The sequence below is a fragment of the Diuraphis noxia genome, unplaced genomic scaffold (genome assembly GCF_037042655.1).
Source record: "Diuraphis noxia isolate RWA-SAM2 unplaced genomic scaffold, SU_Dnox_SAM2 contig0003, whole genome shotgun sequence".
NCBI classification, from domain to species: Eukaryota; Metazoa; Arthropoda; class Insecta; order Hemiptera; family Aphididae; genus Diuraphis; species Diuraphis noxia.
The window spans coordinates 4,654,752-4,678,089 of NW_028301713.1; the positions used below are offsets into that span (position 1 = coordinate 4,654,752).

The 23,338-nt window shown below is 29.5% G+C and overlaps 1 protein-coding gene across 7 annotated transcripts; it reads right to left on the bottom strand.

The window, feature by feature from the left end:
* Positions 1-784: 784 nt before the first annotated feature.
* On the bottom strand, positions 785-23,252 carry wnd (Mitogen-activated protein kinase kinase kinase 13 wallenda). 7 transcript variants are annotated; one of them, XM_089223924.1, is made up of 14 exons: positions 22,357-22,491; positions 16,926-17,024; positions 6,542-6,735; positions 5,150-5,333; positions 4,865-5,056; positions 4,631-4,789; positions 4,286-4,553; positions 2,867-3,093; positions 2,648-2,795; positions 2,419-2,562; positions 2,215-2,361; positions 1,966-2,144; positions 1,793-1,901; positions 785-1,726 (listed from the first exon to the last, which is right to left on the bottom strand). In XM_089223924.1, exons 1-14 carry the CDS (start codon positions 22,455-22,457, stop codon positions 1,622-1,624), a joined length of 2,256 nt encoding a protein of 751 aa, XP_089080050.1. In that variant the 5' UTR covers positions 22,458-22,491; the 3' UTR covers positions 785-1,621. The 7 variants fall into 7 exon arrangements, with proteins under 7 accessions (XP_089080050.1, XP_015379940.1, XP_089080048.1 ...); XM_015524454.2 differs by lacking the exon at positions 16,926-17,024 and having other exon boundaries at positions 22,357-23,252; XM_089223922.1 differs by lacking the exon at positions 22,357-22,491 and having other exon boundaries at positions 2,434-2,562; positions 16,926-17,078.
* Between the last annotated feature and the right edge of the window lie 86 nt (positions 23,253-23,338).

Sequence of the window (23,338 nt, forward strand, 5' to 3'; positions counted from 1 at the left end):
TCGATAAATCCATAATTTTTGACCAAAATAATAGGTTGATATAAATTTAAAATATCTAAAGTTGTATAACTTAATCCTATATTATGCATTTATGCTGAATTTACTTGCTATGTAAACGACTGATGTGTCTATTGACATCCAATCAAATTTTCTCCAGATGCTTTTGTAAGCCAAGTTTATGTACTGACTCCAAAATACATATCCTATGGAGTATGATGGACTATAGTACCACAATTTAGGGCACTAGCATTGGTTAATTATAATAATTGTACTATAAGCCTTTATAATAAACAACTATTAGTACAATTCAAATAATCTATTAGACAAACACAGATTTTAACATGTATAATGTGGATAGTTTATTAGAATATAGATTCATAAAACTTGTGAATTTTAAAAATTACCTGACAAAAAATAGGTTAGATTGTTATAAAAATAATACAAAAATGTTATTAAACATATTTTGTACGTATTTCAAATCTCATCTTGCTAGGTTAAGAACTTAAAGTTCTGAACTGTAACTGTTAGATATGATATTTTATCTAAATAATTGATTAATACAATAATACATAATATTGTATGATTTGTTTAAATATAATTTGAAACAAGAATGATATATTTAGTTGTAAAGGAAAATAATGATATTTATAATATAGTATAGGATACACTATAATATAATATTATGTCTATTATTTATGTACTATCAGAGATCAATAGTAATTTTTTTTAAGTATATTTTTCAGATAAAGATATACTTATACACACACATAAAAAAAACAAATGCTTCTTCTATTTAAACAAATTTTGTATTTTTATAAACTATATCTCTTTTCTATACAGCATACAAAATAAAGAGACAAAGCCTAAAAATAAATTTAATACAATTATTTCCTAAACAATAATTTGCCTTAACATAAGGCCAGTCTACAATACACAACATATATGTTTACAAATTAATTTACATCACAATATTATAAATGGCAAAAGAGATCAATAATTATTGCTCATAACATTTTTAAGCAACTACTTATAATCAGTACAAATATTAACAAGGGTATGTCAATTTAATTGATTGCTTGTATAACAAGCTATGTAATATTATAAGTTTTCCCTCCTTTTAGGTCTAACAAGTGGACATGTCACAATAATATGAATTAATAATGTGAAAATTTCAAATTTGGTAAATTTAGACACATTAAAATAATATCATAAACAGTGATATAAGTGACCTTTCTTGTTGTTTAATATAATCACAGATATTTTTTGATACTTCATGAATATTCAAAATATTGTTAAGATAGTTAAGAAAAATCAATAATTCAATATTTCATTAGAAATACATTACATTTTTAAAGGAAAAAAAAAGTAACAAAAATAATAATTAATAGTAATTATAAAATAGTTGTATGAAAAAAAAAATGTTAAATTAAGATAAGCAAGTTATTTAAAAAAAAAAAAATTTTAAAAAAATTGTAAGATTTAGATGTGATAGCATTGAGATTAAATTTGACATTGTTATGAAAAATGTAATGTTTGGACTGGTATATTATGTTTAATCATGATTAAATAATTAGATTAAAAATTGTAGACATAGCACAATTTTATGGTTTTATACACGGTATTAAACTGGAAACTGATTAGATACTTTATAAAAATTTGAATCTAGATCAATGTCTTTCATGTCAGAGTCAGATGTTGAACTTTCCGCCTCTAAGAAATCGTGTTTCTGTATAGAATAAAAAACACAATACTTTAATTAGTTAAACAATGGAAGTATAAAATAATCTCATACTTCTGCTGAAGAACTTAATGAAAAAGAATTTCCATTTGGCTCTTGACAATATTGTGTCATCCTATAACGACGTACTCGTAAACCAGGTCCAATTGGACGCCTACCAGCACTAAAAATAAATAAAACAATACATTAACATAAATCAAATAACAAAAAAAATAAAAATATTTTACCTTTTTCTCCTTAGATTGAAGTTACAAGAAATAGGTTCATTATCCTGATAGTAATCTGATAAATCAGTCATATTAGAAGGTCTGTTATTGTTAATTATTTCATTTACTTGTCTGCCCAGTCTATCTAAATGTTCATCGTCACTCAGTCTCACACCACTGCTACAAGAACTTTCTTCACCCTTTAAAAATAAAATAAAATATATAATTAATAAAATTGTAGACAATTTATTTTAATATTTTGATATTTACCTGTGAATGAGCAGAATCTGACATGTTACCATTGAGAATATCTTGTTGAAGTCCTGAATCAATATTTTCAGTCTGTGTTTCACTGTTGACTTTATTGCTATTTATCTGATGACAGTTTTTCCAGTTTGTTTCTTTTGGAGTATCATACTATAATTAAATATTTATATGAGTATATGGTAAAATTCATTTATTTTATGTTTGAACCTTTCTATTTTTTACAATTGAGCATATGATTTGAGCTTTCCTCGGTCTTGTTTTTCGTAGATTTTGTTTTGGTGTAACAGCAATTGATTCTGGGTTATTTGAATTGCTTCTGACTTGAGCATAAAGTGTAGCTTTGGTTAACTGCTATTAAAAATATATAAAACAAAATAAAGTTCTACTAGTTGTTCATAAAAAATTAAATTATTATTAATTGAAAATAAATACATACGGGGTCAATTTTTTCACAAAGTCTTTCTGGCGATGATGGTGATGTGGTAGTTGAATCAGATTTATTCTGTTTGTTCAATTTATCTTGAGCTTTTAACAAAGGTCTTATGAGTCGTTTTTTGTATACTTTAGACATTTGTTTTTCTCTTCTAACATGATAATTATATATATTAATTAGAGTAGGTGTTAGAAATTATTATTTAAAAATTTAAATATAAACCTAATTAAATCATTTTCTCGTTGTTCTAATTGTAATAACACAGCACTTAGTTCCATGTACAGATTATTGGCACGTTCCAATTTTCTCTCATAATGTTCTCTAATGTCTTGTGCGTGTTTTAATTCATTTTTTCTTTTTTTAATAAGATCTTCTTCAAATTTGGGAATATGACTTCCATTTGTCTGCATTTGTAACATGTGTATTTGTATTTCTTTCTTCCATTGAGCCTAAAAAATCATATTTTATATTTAATCTTCTATAATTTGTTTTTAGTACAGAGTTAATTATTTAAATCAGGGGTCTCCAACCTACGGCCCGCCAAGCTAATTAATGTTTTGAAAATAATATATTATTTTTCATTGTTTTTAATTTATTTTTTATTGAATTGATTAATAAAATAAAATGAATTTATAATATTTTCTTTTGCTAGGTATATTATTCATAACAACTTATAATAGTTATACATATACACTAATACTAACTAATAATAGATAAACTCGTCAATCACACTTATCTGACTTATATTGTACTCGAAACTTACGCGATGATGGTCAGATAAGATACGATAAACTTTTTCTGTTGTAATAATAACCGTAAAATCTTGTCCATTTTCCAACATGCAACAAATTCAAACTTGAAAATGATGAAGAATTCCCTACCGATTTTGGTGTTGGAGTTCTCACCTACTTGAATGAGCAGTTCCAGACGCGGTTTAGAGATTTTGAAAGTGCAGAAGACCGTATTCGAATTTTTGAAAATCCGTTTGCCATAAAAATAGAAACTTTACTGACAGAGCTCCAGCTTGAAGTTATCGAGCTCATATCAAATAACAATCTTTAAAGACTATTTCAAGGAATCCAGTCTCCAACAATTTTACGCCATGTTGCCAGAGGAATCATTTCCAAATCTCAAAAAACATGCGCGTGAAATGATGTCAATATAAATATTGACTCAACATACTTATGTGAGCAGACGTTTTCAAAAATGAAATACGTCAAATCTAAGTACAGAACTAACTTAAGTGACGAACACTTACAAGCTACGCTGCTAATTGGAACCACGAAGTCTGATGCAAACTATCAAGACATTTTAAAAAACAAGCAGTTCCAAACGTCTCACTAAGTAACTTACTCGTATCATAATAAAACAAATTTTGAATTATAAAACAAAAAGATTATATATTTTAAATAAACATACATCTTTTTAAATAAATCTCATCTATTCTTATTTATTTCTCAATCTCACAACCTATCCTAGATTCCTAGATAGACAACAATTTTTTTTTTTTAGACAACACATTTCTAAAAATGTTGGCCCGCGATGCCAAAGCGTATATCAAACTTGGCCCGCCGTAAAAAAAGGTTGGAGACCCCTGATTTAAATAATATTTTCATCGGTATTGTTAATTTATATTTATACCTGTGTTTTAAAGTATTCATCTGGTGTGCTCGCTAGCACTTGAGAACTGGCAATGTCTAGATGCATCATTATGTGTTTAAAAGATGGTCTATTACGTGGTTTAGCTGCCCAACATTGTTTAATTAACAATCTAAAACCATCTGGACATGATGAAGGTATTGGTAAGTGCAAAGAATTACTTCCTACACCCCATATAATAGCTGATGAGTCTACATCTTTGTATGGTGTTTCGCAAGTCATAAGTTCCCACAAAACCACGCCAAATGACCTAAAACATAATACATACAACAAAAATTGAATAATTTATAAAAAATATTTATCAAAAGGTATTTACAAATTATTTACCAAATATCCACTTTTTCTGAACAGGGTTCATTTCTAATGATTTCAGGAGCCATCCAGGCAACAGTTCCAGCAAAACTCATTTTAGTACTTATCTCATTCCACTCTCGGCTTGTTCCAAAATCACTGATTTTTACCATTTCTTGACGACCAATCAAGACACTTTAGAAAAAAATTGTAAAATATAATTTCAAGCAAAATAAAAATACAGTTTGTCAATTTTTACAATCTACATACTTGGGGCTTTTTAGATCTCTATGAATTATTTTGTTCACATGTAAATAATGCATGCCAGATGCAATTTGCTTAGCCCAGGATACTAATCGTATGGGTGGTATTTCTTCACCATCTCTAAGTAAATTATAAAGCGGTCCATATGGACAATATTCCATCACTATGCAATAACATGGAGCTTGAGTACATACCCCCCTAAAAAGAAAAAGAAACTTATTAATACTTATCTAATACAAATAAAATGTTATAATATACTACTAGTACTTAATTAATTATTAATATTCTCACCTGAATTGCACTATGTTGGGATGATTCAGTTTTCTCAAATGTCTGATGTCAGTTTCTTTTTGTTCGCGCACTTTCTTCACCGCTACAATTTCATTTTTTAATTTTCCACTAAATACAGCACCTTGGGCTCCTGAACCTAACCATTGCAAATCACTAATCGATTCAAATGGAATATCCCAGTTATCTACAAAATACCATAAAGATAAGATTTTTTTGATTTTTCTAATTTTAAGATTATTATAAAATTAAAATATCATAAAAATAGTAGGTAACTGAGTGAAATAATAGAGAATTAAAACTAAAAAAATCAATCAAATATATAACAAATTAATTTTTAAGAGTTACATACTTAAGAGAATGTCACATCTGTAATGTTTCAGTCTAACAAAAGTACAGTTACAACATAGTACATATTATATTCATTTTATTCTGTTATTTTTAATTATAAAGTCATTTAACCTATTCCCAAATGTAAGTCAAAATATTATCCAGGGCCCTGCATATGTTTTATTTTTTTGGTATTTTATTATTGAAGTTATGAGCATTATTTTTTTTTATTTTTTTTATTTTACAAATGCACATACACAATCTATACAATTTGCACAATCAGCGTATACGATAAGAGTTAAAAAAAAAAACATGGATTGCTTGATGAAGAAGCCACCCATTAGAGGCACTTACTTACTTGACGAAATATTTAGGGTGATTGTGGGATATTTAATTTAAATGGTCACGACACCATTTCCTTTTGAGTCTACGTTGAGGATTTCCAGGGAGTGAAAAGGTATGTAGCTCTTTTATTAGTGGGTTAGGGTGATTTTCAAGTTTGTCAAACAAACGTTTGTAAAATAGTTTCACTTCAGTTACAACAGGTAGAATACCTAGATCTTGGTGGAGAGTTACATTAGAGACGTAGAAGGGAGCGTTAGTGATTTTTCTGAGGGTAATATTCTGAAAGACTTGAATTTTATTTAGATTTGATTTTTTGGCAGATCCCCAGAGTTGTAACCCGTATGTCCATATTGGCTTAAGGAGAGTTTTATATACAAGTAGTTTTGTTTTTAAGTAAGTAAATTTATTTTTTGATAAAATTGTTTTTAGCGATCTAGATCGAGCGTTAAGGATTAATCTCTTAGCTCTTATATGCTTGTTCCAAGTTAATTTTTGGTCAAGGATTAATCCTAAATATTTAACAGCATTGAGTGATGGGATAGGTATGTTATTAATTGAAACATTTGGGCATTGACCGTGTCTAAGGGTAAAAGTTGTATGAACTGACTTATGAGCATTATAAAACTAAAAATTGTTTGTAAATATTATAATTATTAAAATACTCAAATAATGAACTCTTAAGCTAGCCATTCAACTATAATTAAATAATTTTGTAATTACCTTGATAAGATTTAAGATCATGGCCGTTTCCTTTTCCCATGATTCCCAACATTGGTTTTAAGCATCCCAACAATCCATCAAACCAGCCACTGGGTTTTAAGACATCAGATTCAATTTTATTGATCCCGACAGCATTATCTTTGACTGGTTCCTTATCTTTTAAGTTTCCGAGTTCTTCTTGAATGCACAACATACTGTTAACAATATAAAATTATATTGAAATTAAAATTATTTGGTAAAAAATAAAACATTTTTCAATCAAATAATTATTAATGTCTAATGTATCTTACTATTAGTATATAAGTATAATAATTAAATATATTATAATAATAAATGTGTTAGTTGATCAACATAAACTAAATTTAAAAAAATTCTACTTATCATTTAAGAACTATAGATTTTTATAATAACTGTTCATAAAATTATTATTTTATATGTAAATAATAAATAATAATAAGGACATCAGGTAAGCAGAATCAATAAACATTATTATTATTTATCAATCAACTATTATATTTGTCATTATTATTATCACCATCATCATTATGTAGATATCATGGCAATAAATAATAATAATATCCATATAGAGTATTACTCAATGCTCAATAATAATATGGTAAATATCTACACTGAAGTCTATATAGATATTATAAATTATAATTCATACTCCATAACATTAATCAAAAAACATACCTACCTATATAGTACTGAATATGTTTCGTGATTTTTAATTTTTAAATGAGATATTCAGGACAACATAATAATAAGTTATTCACATCAATGAAAACACTAAAAATTGGTACTTGACAATAAAGAAAAGAACAAAACGTTTCAATATATTATTACAATAGGATTATAAAAATAAAAATAGTTATAATATAATTTAAATAAATGTTCAATGATATCCACATATTACATAATACATTAATATTACAAACGATTTGACTGTTAAATTGAACTAATTAAATCTATTATCCTTACTAACACTGGTAATTAGAATTAGAAATCGTTACGTCACACTATTTGTACACGATAAATTATCATTTAAAGTATACCTAGTTTATCTATTTTTTTGTCATAAAATGTAGGTAACACTCAAGCACACAATTGGAAATTTAAAAGGCGGCTAGGCAGTCTCGATAGTCGGTAAAAAGACCGCCTACACTCAGTCGTAAATAATACAAATTTTAAAATTATCATCCCGCTCACCCGCCCTTTCAAAAGGCTTTTACAATAATGTTATATACAAATTACGAGCGATAACTTTCCAACAGCCGTGTCGATTGACGTAAAAACTATAAAATAACAATTATTTTTCTATCGTATGTCGCAACCGTGGTCCACCAGGCTTGGCCATAGATTACAGATAATATTAATATATTATAATATGCAATATGCAGCTACGATTGCAACTGATCTCGATACAAGACGTATAGGTACAACTTATACTATAGCAACACGTTGTACGAATTCCCGAAACTAGTGTCTACTCACTTTTTGTCACTGAGTTTCAAATTTGGCATGGTTTTGACGAACATGTCGCTCAGACTGTACCTCATCTTCGGTTCTGGATCACACGTGTATCGAATACTTTCCGGTCGAGCGGCCTCTGTAATCGCCGATTAACAAACGGTAATGCACAACCAAACGAACGAATACGGTTCGGCATACGACATTGCCCGATGTGCTCAGAAACGGCGGAAACACGGTGAAAAAACTTTGAACCGGATGCGCGGGGAATACCTATGGGTCTCTCATTCAAAACAATAAGTTATTTATTGTGGTCACTCAATTTCTGAAATGAATGTACTGTTGAAATGTCCAGGCAGTTAGCCGTAGCAGGACGTATAAGTGTGCAGAATCAGGAAACGTTTTGTCTGGGCCGAAACACGAGACGCACGGCACGCACCACGCGAAAAATTGAAATCCGAAATACGAGAGAAAAAAACACCGCAGAACGCACGTGTGAACAGCAAACGAGAACTCTGGCGGACGGCGAGTCGGCGATAGTTGTAAGTTTGTGACTGCCGTAGAGCCGTCTGGCAAATGGCAATTAGCAATAATAATATTTAAGGACAATGACGTGTGGTTTAGGCCGATAGTGGGGAAGAGTGAGACTGAAAAGCGCGCGCGACCGACCATAACTTACAGCCGAACGACCTATAGAATTTTAACTGATAAAACAATATTACGATACTAAAAAAAATATTATTATAAACTCCCTGCCCCGCGATCCGATTATGATGATTTGGTTATTACTTTAATAGGTCGTTAGTGTTTGGACTTAATTCGTGGTTCTGTGGATAATAGCCGACAAGTCTGATCTGCACACAGCTTGGCAGATGACTTGCAGCCTGCAGGTGGGCGCTTGTCAGTAAACTAATAAATACCTATCATAGTTTAAAGAGGTCCAAATGTCCAATGGACATTGACCTCGAAACAGTTCGAGGTATTACCTCTTTATCGTTAACACCGTAAGTTATTGGCGAGTACAATATTTTTGTACGAGCTGTGTCTACCTAACCTATGGCCTTTTATTGGTTATTATTTATTACCTATTGCCGGTTGGGTTCAAACACATTTTGTCGGCAGCCGGCGCGCCGCGCCGGCTTATCGAAAACATAAATAATATTAAATAGGTAACCATCTGTTGGTGTACAAAACGAAAACAAATATCGATAAAAATCTTTGTACATCTAATCAGTCACTTTTCCCTTTGAAAGGGGCGGTGAAGGGGCATTAAAATATGCAAGTAACAATAACTGAACGTTTTCATTAAATATTTTTTGATTTTCATTGTTTGCTCATCATTTTGGTATAGGTATAGTCTATAGTCTACTAATAAAACATATAAAAAAATATATAGTAAAACATATAATGTATTAAACATATTCAAGCGTATGCAAAGTAATGTAGGCAAGTATATACATATTTTGTTTTATATATTATGAATAACAGACATATAATACGAAGTAACAGATTTAATGAATTTAAATTCTGATTTAAATGGTATTTTACTATGGACGGAAATCTGGACAATCAAATGGTACGATTATCTGATAAAGGGATGACTTTGGCATTAAAAATATACACTATAAAAAAAAATAAACGTATAAATGCTTAAATATGATGAGGACAAAGTTTGGGACCTATTTCGGCAGGTGTAGAGAGCGAATATTACATAGGTAATATAATACTTATATAATACTTGCATGAATGACTACAAAATATTTAATGAATAAATAGGGAACTATTGGTCCCTTAAACATGATTTAATGGTCCATGACTGGTCCAATAAATTAATTTATTTTTCACGCAACCCGGCATAAGTTTTTAACTGACATGGTTATTACACCCGTAGGCCGTAATATGTTACTAATCCCCCTTAATATACACTCACTCAACCTTCATCGCTAAAAACTGTTTTGCAGCCGGAACCGGTAGGAGTAATTTTTTAAAAATGCAAGGTGCCAGGTAAATTTAATTTGCTCCAAAATTTCTTATTGAACGGCAGGTAGGTATAATATTATTGTATAATTTTAAATACTCTTATTATTATTTTAAAACACTGTATGTAATTAATTTAATTTACGTGCCACGGACGTATGTCTGTTAAATATTAAGTACTATGAATATATTATAAGTTCAATAAATCTTATACAACGGTTGTAGTCTATATATAAATAACGGTATATTTCAACAAAGAACGTATAGAACTTAGAAGGGCCGAGAGACTGTATTGACTGTAAGTTGTGCGCCTAAACTTTTCTACGATCGTTGCTGGAGAGGACACTGGAGCCACAGCCCCACCACTAATACTGCGTTAAATAAAGCCGGATTCACAGCTATACGCCGTATGTCACGTCGAGTCGATCAAACCACATTTTGATTAGATGTTTAACTTTTGGTATGGTGGTATAACCAAGTTAAAACCGAGGATACCAAGAATTTAATACGGCTCTACTTTTAAACCGATATGGTTACCAGTTGTAACCATAGTTACCACGCCCTCACGCGACACTACACACGACGTAGCTGATGAATCCGGCTTAATGGTCTGAAAATATGGATTATGGTCATAACTCATAACCAATTACCAAAGGAACGCGACGACATACCGGCCTTGATCTAAAGGCGGGTTTCCACTACACACGCCAATCCTTTGCTGTGATTGGTCGGTTGAATTAGGTTACCACACGATTAACCACGTTACCATGTTGTTGGACACAGCAGAACATTTTACGTGTACACACGGCACTCGTGTATACTGAAAACTCATCAAAATACCAACCGATTTGCGTCGCTTTCCGTAAACGTATTCGTTGTTCAACCAACTCCACAATATTATACCAATAATTAATTGTCATCCGTATTGCTACAGAGAACCGCACTGTATATAACCGTGCTGTAACGTTTGCTACACATACGTCATAATATTTTATGGTAGGTACAATTTTCGAGTAGGTTACTGGTAACTGTTTGTTCTATTCAAAGTTTTAAAACGGTCGTCGTTAGTATAAGTTGTTGGGTATTTCTATCATTTTCGTTTTTCTGATCAAACCGTTTTCGTGTCGCCGTCCGCAAGTGCGTATACCTATTTAGTATTATTAAATTTCCTATAACATTATTACAGGTAGTGTGCAGTTGCAGTGTACAGCGCGACAAAAAACGTGTATTTTATATTTTTACGAGCCTTAATATAACCTCTGGTCCACCAAAATAAAAGGTAAGACAATAACGCACACCAGTCATATATAGGTTATCAAATAAGTATTGAGCTATATCCGGTATTTAAAATATTTTGTTAAGACGTGTGTTCACAACTTGTCATGTTGAGAAACTTGTAGGCATATTTTGTTACTTGCATATTAAATTAATTTTACATCGAAGTTATTATATCTCTACCTTAAATGTTTATTTAGAATAATTAATAATCACGGCAATTAAAGTGTTAAATTAAAATATGTTCGTTATTTTAGACGATAAACGCTGCTGTTAATTAATTAACACTATACACATACATATATCTATAATATATATAAATATATTTAATCATTAATCTCTATAATAATGATTACGCGTGAATGTGTGTTGTGACTTGTGTACACATGTCGCGTGCCGGCCGGTGTGATTATTAATTTGAATGCTATATTATATACTGTCATTTCGTGACTATTTATACACCACAAAAGTTCGTTTTATTATTGTCATAGGATTATTACTTATTACAATCATTTTGAGGACTTTAATGGGATATTGATCAACCTTTAAACGATTTAAGATTTTAAAAAAAATTGTTAGGTATATTATACCTATAATGTCATTATATTTTACAATTGCAACTTGCAACTATAATACCAGATTTTTTTAATCAAATATTATATTGAAAAAAACATTTTGATTTATTTTACGTATACAATAGCATATTTATATACTTATTTTTGTAATGCTATAAAAAATATATAAATATCATCCGTATAGTCTGTTGTAGTATAATATACTCTATATATTATAATAGTAATATTATGTTTATTTTACTATTAACTCATACTTATAATTTGTCTTATTATAATTATATTGATTGGTACCTATAATGAACTTTCTAACTCAGTAACTCTAAGCTTCCTCTTAAACACAATCTTCTCCTTCATCTTCTCTTAATTCGTTCCCCTACCCATTGTATTCTTCATACCATAGAAACTATTTGTGATTTTGAATCAATTTTCTTTTTATTATTGATCAAAATACATCGACAACTAGGCCATTAGTAAAAGAAATTTTTTTTTTGGTTACATTCTTAGTATTTAAATATTTAAATTTTCTACATTAAATTAAATTGTACAATTCTGTCTTTTTTTTAAGAATAAAATTAAGTTTTTTACATCCTGTGGGTTTGGTCCAAGTGCTTGACAGATTTTTTCGGAGATGTGAAATTGATTTCGATACGGGTTGTATTTTTGTAATTTTCTTTTATTACTCATCTTTTTCCTCTTGTAGTTGCAGAACCACTCTCTTCTCACTTTTCGTTTATCCCTCTTAAGATATCAACTTTTCTTAAATTCTTATTTTATAATTAACCACTTTCATAAGTCGTAAAAATTAGAAATTTTATATTTGCTGTTAATTATTGTGAATAAAACATAAACATAAACACAATCAATTTTGATTTAAACATGAAACCCTATTTTCTAGTTTTAATAAGTACACTTAATAGCTTTATAATTACATAAGCTAATACCTCCGAGGGACATAAGGTAACAATCGTTAGAAGACGCGTTAGTACCAGCTTAGCGTATTCATAGGAATAAATTTGATAATTTATTGGTCATAAATTCATAACATTCATAACCAATCTTATTCACAAATTACAACTTATAAACTATAATATATTGGTAAAAATGTTTTTATATAATTTTTTTTTTTTTGGGGGGGGGACGATCCCATCTGGTTCGGACACACTATGAGGAGGGGGAAAATGAATCAGTAGGGCAGTAAGGAAAATTATTTCATTGCTCAACCATACATACAGGAAAAGTGGAAATTACGAGAAAGAAGATTTAAGAACTTTTTGGATTGGAACCTACATAAACATAATTCAAGAAAAACTCGAGGTGGTGAAGTATAATAATGACGAAAACATTTTTTTGGAATATGGATACTATAAAATAATATGATGTCAATAAAGAAGAACACCTACAAACGCTACATAACAATACAGTGTATAAATCCATTACACATATTATTGATTATAAATGAAAAATGTAAGGATATACAGTGAAACCTCTAAATACCGGACACTCTTAGTCTCCGTAATTTCGTCCGTTATTTAGTGGTGTCCGCTATTCAGAGTGGTGGGGTGGGGTGGGGTGTGGGGGGGGTAAATTTTTGAAAATAACTCAGAGAAATTAATAATTTCATTTTATGTAAATCATTATTTTTTAATTTATACAATACTAAAATTTATAATAATGATATTTTGTATTTTTGTATTATTAAAATTATGATATTACGTATGTAAAAATTAGTACAAATGTAAAAAAAAATAATTTTAAAATAAAAATAAATATTTATTTAAAAAATCAGTTACTTTAGATAACTTCACAGAACATAAACTAGAAAAATGTTTTCATCGACGCGATAATGAACGGATAAGATAAACTATAATTGCATTTTTCGCGACACACCCACGGTATCTACATCATTAACGACGATAATCGGCGATCACCAGCCTATCTTACGTCCGACAAGCTGCCCGCCGTGCTTTGTCGTGTGTTCAGCCTTCGAAATATTTATTTTTCACACGATTATTCTATATATTTAGGATAATAATTGTCAAAATTAAAATTAAATTGCCATAAAAGTGTCCGTTATTTAGGGGTTCTCCTATATGAAAGTAGTGAAAATTTCCGTGTCCCCACAAAAACATCCGCTATTCAGAGATGTCCGCTATTTAGAGGAGTCCGTTAAGGGAGGTTTCACTGCAGTATAAATAATTTTCAAAATACAAAAATTCGTGCCTATAGTATTTTATCCATAAGTTTTGAATACATTAAGATAGTAAGTTACATATAAATGGAACAGATTAACTCGAGTTAATTTATTCTAAAAAAAAAAAATAGAAATGTTGAGAGGTTAACTGAGGGCAATGCTTCCAATAAAGCTATTTTAATTATTTCATATTGTCTTATAATATGCTTATTGCTGGCTGAACATTGGTGGCAAATAACTAATTCTTACTAAAACAAAGGTCAGATGGCATACACAAAAAAATATTTTTTTACTGACAAGACTATCATATATTCAGGTACAATAGTTAATAGGTAAACTATGTTTGTGTTAGCCATCAGGTTAGATTATACAATATAATATTGTGGTATATGCAGTGGATGTTTTTAATTTTCCATGCTTATTAGTTATTAGTAAGAATTTCTGACTTGTGACTACCTATATTCTATTTTATAATGTGCATTGTACAAATGGTAATATTTTCGATAAACCATAACTGTAGAAGATTAGTTAACTTTTATTATAGGCTACCAATCTACTTAAGATAAAAATTAGGAAAACAAATTATTGTTTGTGACCATTTAATCACTCAAAATTTCCTGCAGTTGTATACAACCACAAAATTGAAAACATAAAAATGTTAAGTAGTACCTACAAATTATTTATTTTTTTAATTCTTTAACTATTATGATGCACATAATTTAATTAAATGGTATATATTAATTTATAAAAAAGCGGGTAAGTGGATATCGCTCTGCTGAACATTAAGTGTTTGGGTGGACTTCTGACTAGGGTAGGTTAGATTTGAAAAACGATTCTGATCGGAGATGATTTGTCAGTCTAGGATATATTATATTTAAATATTGTCATATATTCTATTTTTCAATTAGGAAACATTTTGCATAAGGTATGGTTAATCAATTTTTCCAAAAATCATTGCATGTAGTTATCATAATTCATAATACCTTATATTATCATAGATATACGTATACCTGATTTCATTAAAATTTAAAACTCAAACATTGAAAACATTTTTCCTATAATGACGCTTCGAGTTTTCTCTATAGCTACTTGAAGAAAAACTTATGGAAAACTTAGCGTTGTATTTTTAATCCTTAGTTATGAACACAAACATTTTTATGATTTTTCAACTTCAAAATAATTTGCAAATACTCATGGTTTTGACGAATTTTTGTCAATATTTGAACTTCAAATGCTAATAAAAAAAAATTGTGCATATGTATTCTTATAATTTTTTAATCACTATAAGAATATCTTATGAGAAACTTTGAATTAAATGTTCAAGTATTTTGATTGGGCCAAACAAATTTTATCGACACTTCAAAAAAAATTTCAGAAAAATTGAAAATTTCAGTTGTCTATAAATATCTCGAAAAAAGTCAAAATATTTTGAAAATTAAATCATATAAAGAAAATGCCAATCTAAATAACTGATGAAATTTTCAATTAGCTACGACTTATACTTTTTGAATAATCACAAATATTTCAAATCGTTTCAGGATAAATCGTTATCGTTACGCTATTTCGTAAAAATTTAAAATTCAAACGCACTTAAAATTTGTCCTATAATGATGCTTCGAGTTTTATCTATAGCTATTTGAAGGAAAACTTATGGAAAACTTAGTGTTGTATTTTTAATCCTTAGTTATAAACACAGAAATTTTTATAATTTTTCAACTTTAAAATTACTTGCAAATTTTCGCGTTTTCGACAGCTTTCGTAAAAATTTAAACTATAAACGCTTAAAAAATTGTGATTAACGATTTTTTAATTTTTTTTTAGCTACAATAAGAACAACTCATAAGGAAACTAGTATTAAATTTTCAAGTTTTTTTGGTCATCTAAAATTTTTTACCGACACTTCAAAAAAAAATTCTCGATAATCGAAAATTTCAGTGGTCTATAAATATCTCAAAAAAGTCAAAACATTTTGAAATTTAAACTGTATATAGATAACATTAACATAAACATTTGGTGAAAATTTCAAGTATTTACAGTGATTAGTTTTTGAATTAAAACCATATAAAATAATCGATTTGGTCGAAAACTGCAAGTTTTGCGTAAAATTTCCCGTTTTTAACTGTCATTTTTTTGTTGTTTTTTTTTTCGATTTTTTTGAAAACTGTTGGAAAATGTTAACTTTTGACCTCTATAATGCACTAAGGATATTCACTTTTACATCGGAAACCACCCCCAAAGTTTGAAATTGAAGCATTATTTCGACTAGTTATGCTGTACACAGACACAAAAAAAAAAAACACACACATCATTGTAAAATCACTAAAATCAATACATTCATCACTTCGTTCAGAATCTAAAATGTATGGTTTACATATAAACAGTTGTTTAGTTCTTTAAATACAAATCATTTTCATTCTTCTTTTACTAACACATATAATAAACCATGTTTATTTTAAATTCTATGCATGAATGTAAGTATCAAACACTGTGACAACATGCGACAAAACACATTTAGATAACCGACCGTGATTATCAAAATATCATCAGACTATCTGAAATCAAAATTTTCTTGATTATAAACTTTACTTGATATTAAATGCGATTTTTGAAACATTTGAAACATTGAAATTCACGAGCAATATAATTTTCAAGAAATATTTTCTGTACAAATGTGAAACTTTAAAATTTAGAAGACTTCATGAAAACAATCAGATAATACCAATAAGGATTACAAAAATGAATAAGACGCGTTGAAAGTTCTTAAATTAACGTGTTAAATCGCCTTGCAGCACTGCAGTACGGTGTACACATATACACACACAGACACAACTCATAGTGTATATAGGTACACTAAAATACGTAACACACATAACATAAGCGCGTTAAGGAGACTCGCCTTTTGGTAAAATACTCGCTATTGGTCGATTCGCTAACCGTACAAACGCTATTGTTGACGTCCTGTGAAACATCGTGTGGCTGTTGTTGCTTGGACCTCCTGCGCAGGAACAATTTTTTTATTAGCATAGTGATGGCAAGTGGACCTCCTAAATATCCCGAATAAATAACTCGTTATGTAAGTATCGCACGGCGTGTGTACATCGAACAGACGTGACAGACGCGAACTTAGAATAATACTAATCGAGCTTACTACGATGGGTAAACGCTCCAACGCCACACCGTAACTGCCATATTATAGAATATGGACAATTATCGGTGTAAAAAAATCGCGACTACGTCACATTGTACACTTAATGCGCGAGTGTTAGTAAACATGCATTCATGCATATATATATATAATGGCATGTATAAACAAAAAAAATTACAACGTACATATACAATAAATATATTTTTTTCATATACAAGTGAATGTGTGTGTGTATCGTATACCTAGTACATTATACACCGAATGAGAGAATTCTCAAATGCAAACAAATGACGACAATAGCACACGTGATCAATGCAGACGCGCGTTTATGGTGAATGTATTGCAATTAGCGACGAAGTATACTCGAAATACGTATAAGTAGGTACCTACGAACATTCCTTGCAAAAATACAAATTATATTTGGTTATACACTTTTATACCTATCCTATATATATATACGTAAAATTATAGTATATACTAAGATACTTATTTAGGTACCGTTATAAACAGATGCATATAACATAAAAAGCTTTATAGGTTATTTATATATATTATATGGTGATTGGAGGGACACTTTCCAATATAGGTAATAGGTATATGTATAATATTATAGTTTCAGGCGCATCGTTCGACAAAAGTCGACAATAATATGTACCGTAATATTTTTTTTTTAATGGTTAAATATCTAATACATAATAGGTTGTTTGCTTCAACAAAAGTATTAAATTTTAACATTATTATAATATGTTATTGTACAATTCAATTTTTTTAAATATAAATTTATGTTTTGATAGTTAGAAAATGGACCAATTGCTTGGTACAGGTTTTCAGGGATGTCGAAGTCTTTCTCATTCCTAACTTCATTGGAGTTTGGGTAGTAGAATATGATTTGTTTGATGGAGTAGTTTTCATTGCATGTTGCGCAAAGGGGTGGATCTGTCTTTGTCATAAGGTGTCCATGTGTGAATTTTGTGTGGCCTATTCTAAGTCGATTAAAAATTACCTCAATTTTTCTGTTTAGATCAGTCTATTTCGGCCAGAGTTCAACAGAGTGCTTAATTTCTCTTAACTTATTTTCCGTGGTCGTGTGCGCGTGTGCCATTTGGTGTTCCACAAATCAATGCGATATTTGTTTATATTTATCTTTATGTAAACAAGTGATGCAAAAGTAATTATTTCACTGGCACGAGTGCACGACAATACCGTAATATTATTTCATTACTATACTACGTATTATTATGTCTTATATAAATATATAGTATAAAGTATTATGTGTCTATAGTCTACAGTCTACACATGAACACTTATTATTGGTTTTGCACTAATGTGTTATTCGTGGTTATTACTTATTTATTACGTCTTTATAAATTCTTCATCTTCTTAATTCTTGACCGACTTAGTCCCCACGAATATATTAAGTACCTATAGTACTCGTAGATACCACCGACTTTACTCGCAGTGTAGAATGAAAACAAAACAAACTACATAAGGAACTAAATAGCTATACATATATCTGTGACACGTGGAAATTAAACAAATATTATTATTGGTTGTGGCACAATAATTTATTTAAAAAAAAAAATCTATTTAGTATTTAGTATTTACTATCGATGAAAAGATTTAAAATTATTGATAAATTATTAAAATTATTTGTCTATAGAACTAATAAATAAAACATTTATTAAAATAATTAGGTAAAAGCTATACATAATAAAAAAAAGTTTTGCGTGGGTATATTACCTATATATCACTCGTAATTCTAAACGTATATTATTAAACTGTAATACTAAAGTTTACACAACCTATAATAATAATACATATTTTTTATAAATTATAATAATGTGGTGATTACTGATTACAAATGTACAATTGTCAGTTAATATTATAAGTACAACTTTATTTTACTATAATAAACATGTATAAATTGGCATATGAAAGCAATTAAAATATTGTTGTTATTTATTTATATTTTCAAAGAAATATTTATACATTGTTAGTTATAATATACAATTATGCATATTTTATGTTATTGGTAATTATTAATTAATTAGTTTATTAAACTTCCAAATGAATAAATAACAATGGAAAATTGTTTATGCCTTCATAGAAAATTTATTTAATTATTTACCATTGATAAAATAGTAACATTTTAATTGCTTTATACGATGTTGTATATCAGTACCTATATATATTAATGAATAGGTACATATTATACAAAATAGAATTACCTATAACAGTCTTAAGTTGTATCGTACTTATTAAAGCAGTGGCGTACCCAGCATTTTCGAATGGGTGGGGGGGGGGGGGCTAAATCTATATCGGTATTCGATACCATAATATACGTAACGTTTATGCTTTGCTTATACTAAGTCATTGTTACTAAAGATAATACGTTGTATTCAATACAGTTCTTTAGAAATATCATGGTTTGTACTTTGTCTTTTATAATATAAAATGTATTCCAAAACACGGTCAATGGGGGGGGGGGCTGAAGCCCCCTAAGCCACCCCCGGGGGTACGCCACTGTATTAAAATGTCATACAACTTTTTTTTTCAAATTCTAATTTTTATAACTGAGAAATCCCATACGTATTAACTAAATATAAAATAATAGATCACAAAACAATATAATAACAGATATTCTATTTCTAAGAAAGGTATTAGTTTTATTTTATCATCATTTAAATTTATAAAAAATAAATAATTAAGTTGATTTTAAAATGGCTAATAAAGAATGTTTTCATATTTTATCATAATATAATGTTGACAGCATAGACATTATTATAACTTTTAAATGAGAATAATAGCACCTATTTAAGACAATTGGTGAAAAATTATTTTAAATTAACTAAACGTGCGTTGCTGTTATAACTAGCAGTCAGGTTTGTTTTTAGGGATGCTACCATATACTCTGTTATAATATGTTATATAGCTGTGTAGGAAATACTTAAACAGAATCTATAATAAAGCTTGGTATGTTCTCTTGTTGATGTCGTGGGTAAATAACATTTAAGACTGTAGCAAGACCTTTTACGCAAATTAGAATTTTAATATATGGTTGCATTTATTCGTAGAACATTTAAACCATTTTTAAAATTTTCTAAAATTCTCAGGGATGGCTAATTTACTGATTTCTAATATTTCTACAATTGGAATTATTTAAATAAATTTCTTAAACGACTACTGTCGACTGTTGGATAATACTTAATTGGTTGTAAGTTCTAGGTACTTACAAGTTTTAATGGTAATAGTATACACTATATAATATATATTATATAAAATTTAAGTATATAATATATTATACAAAGTATATAGAGCAATGTAAGTATAAGTATGTCTGTAATGTCGGTAGCACAATACTACAGAGAATACAATATAAAACTGATGATTTATTGTTAATAAATTTTAATTAGTACTTATATTAAAATATAGATAACTGCTAACTGTATCATATGTATACTTTTATAAATTTATATACATAGATGCAAATAGGGAGGCGGGACTTCGCGGATATTAGCACCCCAATTTCAAAATTATCAACCGCAAATAACGTTCGTGTTTATCTAACAAAAACTTCTTCCTAAGATAAAAAATCTAAAATAAGAAAATGCATAGCTTAACACCATTTGGTTTTTTTTTTATATTTCGCCTATGTCTATATGTTTATATTCACAAATCACGTATAAAAATAATTAAATAAAGCCCGGTTTTCATTCACATTTAACCATCAGATAACTTGAGTTATCTGACAGATGAGAAAAGATTGATAAATTTTGGTTTTTCAATACAATAGATATTATTTAAAATGTTTACTGTAATATTATTATTATTTTTTCCTGATAAATAAATTGTTATATTGTTAACAAGAAAATCGTAATAATAAATATATAGATTAAAATAAATAATAAATAAAATATTGAGTTATTTATATCAGAAGTGATAATATGGTTAAAAAATAAATCAATGAGTATTATGACACAAATTATTATATTATAATATGTTATGGAATAAAACGTTACTGTCTATTAAAAAAATATTAATTAATTAAACCTAGAAATTACATACTATGCATATATCTATAAGATAATGATGTACAATATATTTAAGCTTTAAAATTTAATCAATCAAATCGTAACAATTAACTTATAAATACAGGCGTATATTAGATTTATTATTTAGTTAGGTATAATAGGCGGATCATATTATAATAATCAATTTAATTTGTAATAAAAATTGATAGAACTATTAATTGTGAACGTGGACATTTATAATGCATATAACACAATTATATTACATGGTATAAAATATGTATAATACAAAAATATAAGTTATATTCGTGTACTACCCATCTAGTATAGTTAGTCACTGGGTAACAATTTTGTTTTTAATATTATTAAGACATATTTATTAATAAGTCCTAACCTATGAGTTACTATATTGAATATGTCAAGTTAAAAAATTTCTCGTGTGGATCAGTTATTTTTATATTCACATAGTACTTCAATAAACGGAAATATTTGAATATTTTTAATCTTAAGAGGCATAATTATTGTTTGAATTATTACAACAAGTATGTTTTTGTACATAATTTTCTTATACCTATACCATAATAGTAAAAGTTTATGATGATAAAAAAAAATACTACTTTAAAGAATAACCGATAAAATGTTCAATATATACCCCTAATTAGATATATTTATCTAATTAGGGGTATAGTAACTTTAGTTAGTGTGATATAAAAATATAATGTGTATGGGGCATGTCCATTGATCATATAGGTACGGTTAGGTAGACCATAAACTCATATATAAACTCAAAAACTTATAACAGAGGGTATATAATAACCGTTTAGGAGTTAGTAGAACGTGTTTAGATTAAATAATAGTGGTAGTGCATACAAATACACGGAACACTAAAATATGTAATCATATAAATACACTAAAAAACAAATAATCACCGCAGTTTAAAAGTATACACTTTCTTTAAAAATACGTGCAATAGTATAGTCACTATACTGTCTATACTCATCTGTAGTTAGTAGTTACTATGTTAGTTACACAGCATATACCACATAAGTTCAGTCAATGGGAAAGAGATCGAGGGCCCTTGTACCCCCTCCCCTCCCGCCACATAAATAAGCCACTGGGAGTTCACCTATATATAGATGAATGTTTAAACATACCTTTGAGTGAGTTTTTCACCGGCTTTTGATATCCCGCCGAATCGGTCCATTTCTATGTGGGCGGTTAAATTTGGGGCACTTCCGGCCCGCACGGTATCCATCGCTGTCACTCGCACTGCAGCTATGTATGTATGATATTATTATAAAGTGATCCTAGTGATCCTACCTACGCTGCACAACGGATTTCCTGGGCAAAAGACTTGCAGTCGAAGAACTCGCTAAGCACGAAACACTCGCGGAGTTAAACATATATAATATATTTATTATTTAGAAAACGAAACGGCGAAGATCTGCTGGATTGCACAGACACGCGGTGGCGGATGATGTCTAAACCTGTACGCGACGCCGCGACGGATCGAGAACTATAATGTAATATTTTGCGCACCTTCTTCTGCACTATCGGTAGCTGCAGGTGTACGCGAATTTCTACCTGTCGTGTAATATAGGTCCACCAATGATAATGATATTGTAGTCAGCCAACACGTTCACATAGTAACAATAATAATACATAAGAACGCACTAATATACACTTGGACACCTTCACGAGCACAGAAAACCGGTATTGCCGTCGAGGCGTCGACGTGCGTAGCCGAACCGCGCGCACAAAGACCTTGATGATGACTAATCTTTGCTCTCCGCACGGTCACTGTATATAGGTAGGTGCACACCACAGGAATACAACACGTCCTCCCCGCCCATGTACTATCCTCTCCAGTGTGTATCGCGACGTCGTCCTTTTACCACTCGAAGCAGGTACCAAACATCATAAAAGATCTTCTCGGTATCGGGTTTCTCACCTTTCCACCACCACCACCACCACCTCCACCAGCGTTACCACTACGACAAGTCACAACCGGCACAGCCCGAGTCGGTAATCGTCGTGGTATTCGGTATTATTGTTATGAAAAAAGTGTTCTTGCAGCACAGTTGCTATTGTACTCGCTACGGTCTACGGCGTGCACTGTTTCGTGATGCGTACCTC

Excerpts from the sequence above, each read along its gene's own strand:
- wnd (XM_089223924.1), bottom strand. The coding sequence starts at position 22,457 with ATGGATACCGTGCGGGCCGGAAGTGCCCCAAATTTAACCGCCCACATA. Across the intron at positions 6,736-16,925 it reads AGCGAGTATTTTACCAAAAG|TATGTTGTGCATTCAAGAAG; the intron begins GCGAGTCTCCTT and ends TATTGTTAACAG. Across the intron at positions 5,334-6,541 it reads TGATCTTAAATCTTATCAAG|ATAACTGGGATATTCCATTT; the intron begins GTAATTACAAAA and ends GGTATTTTGTAG.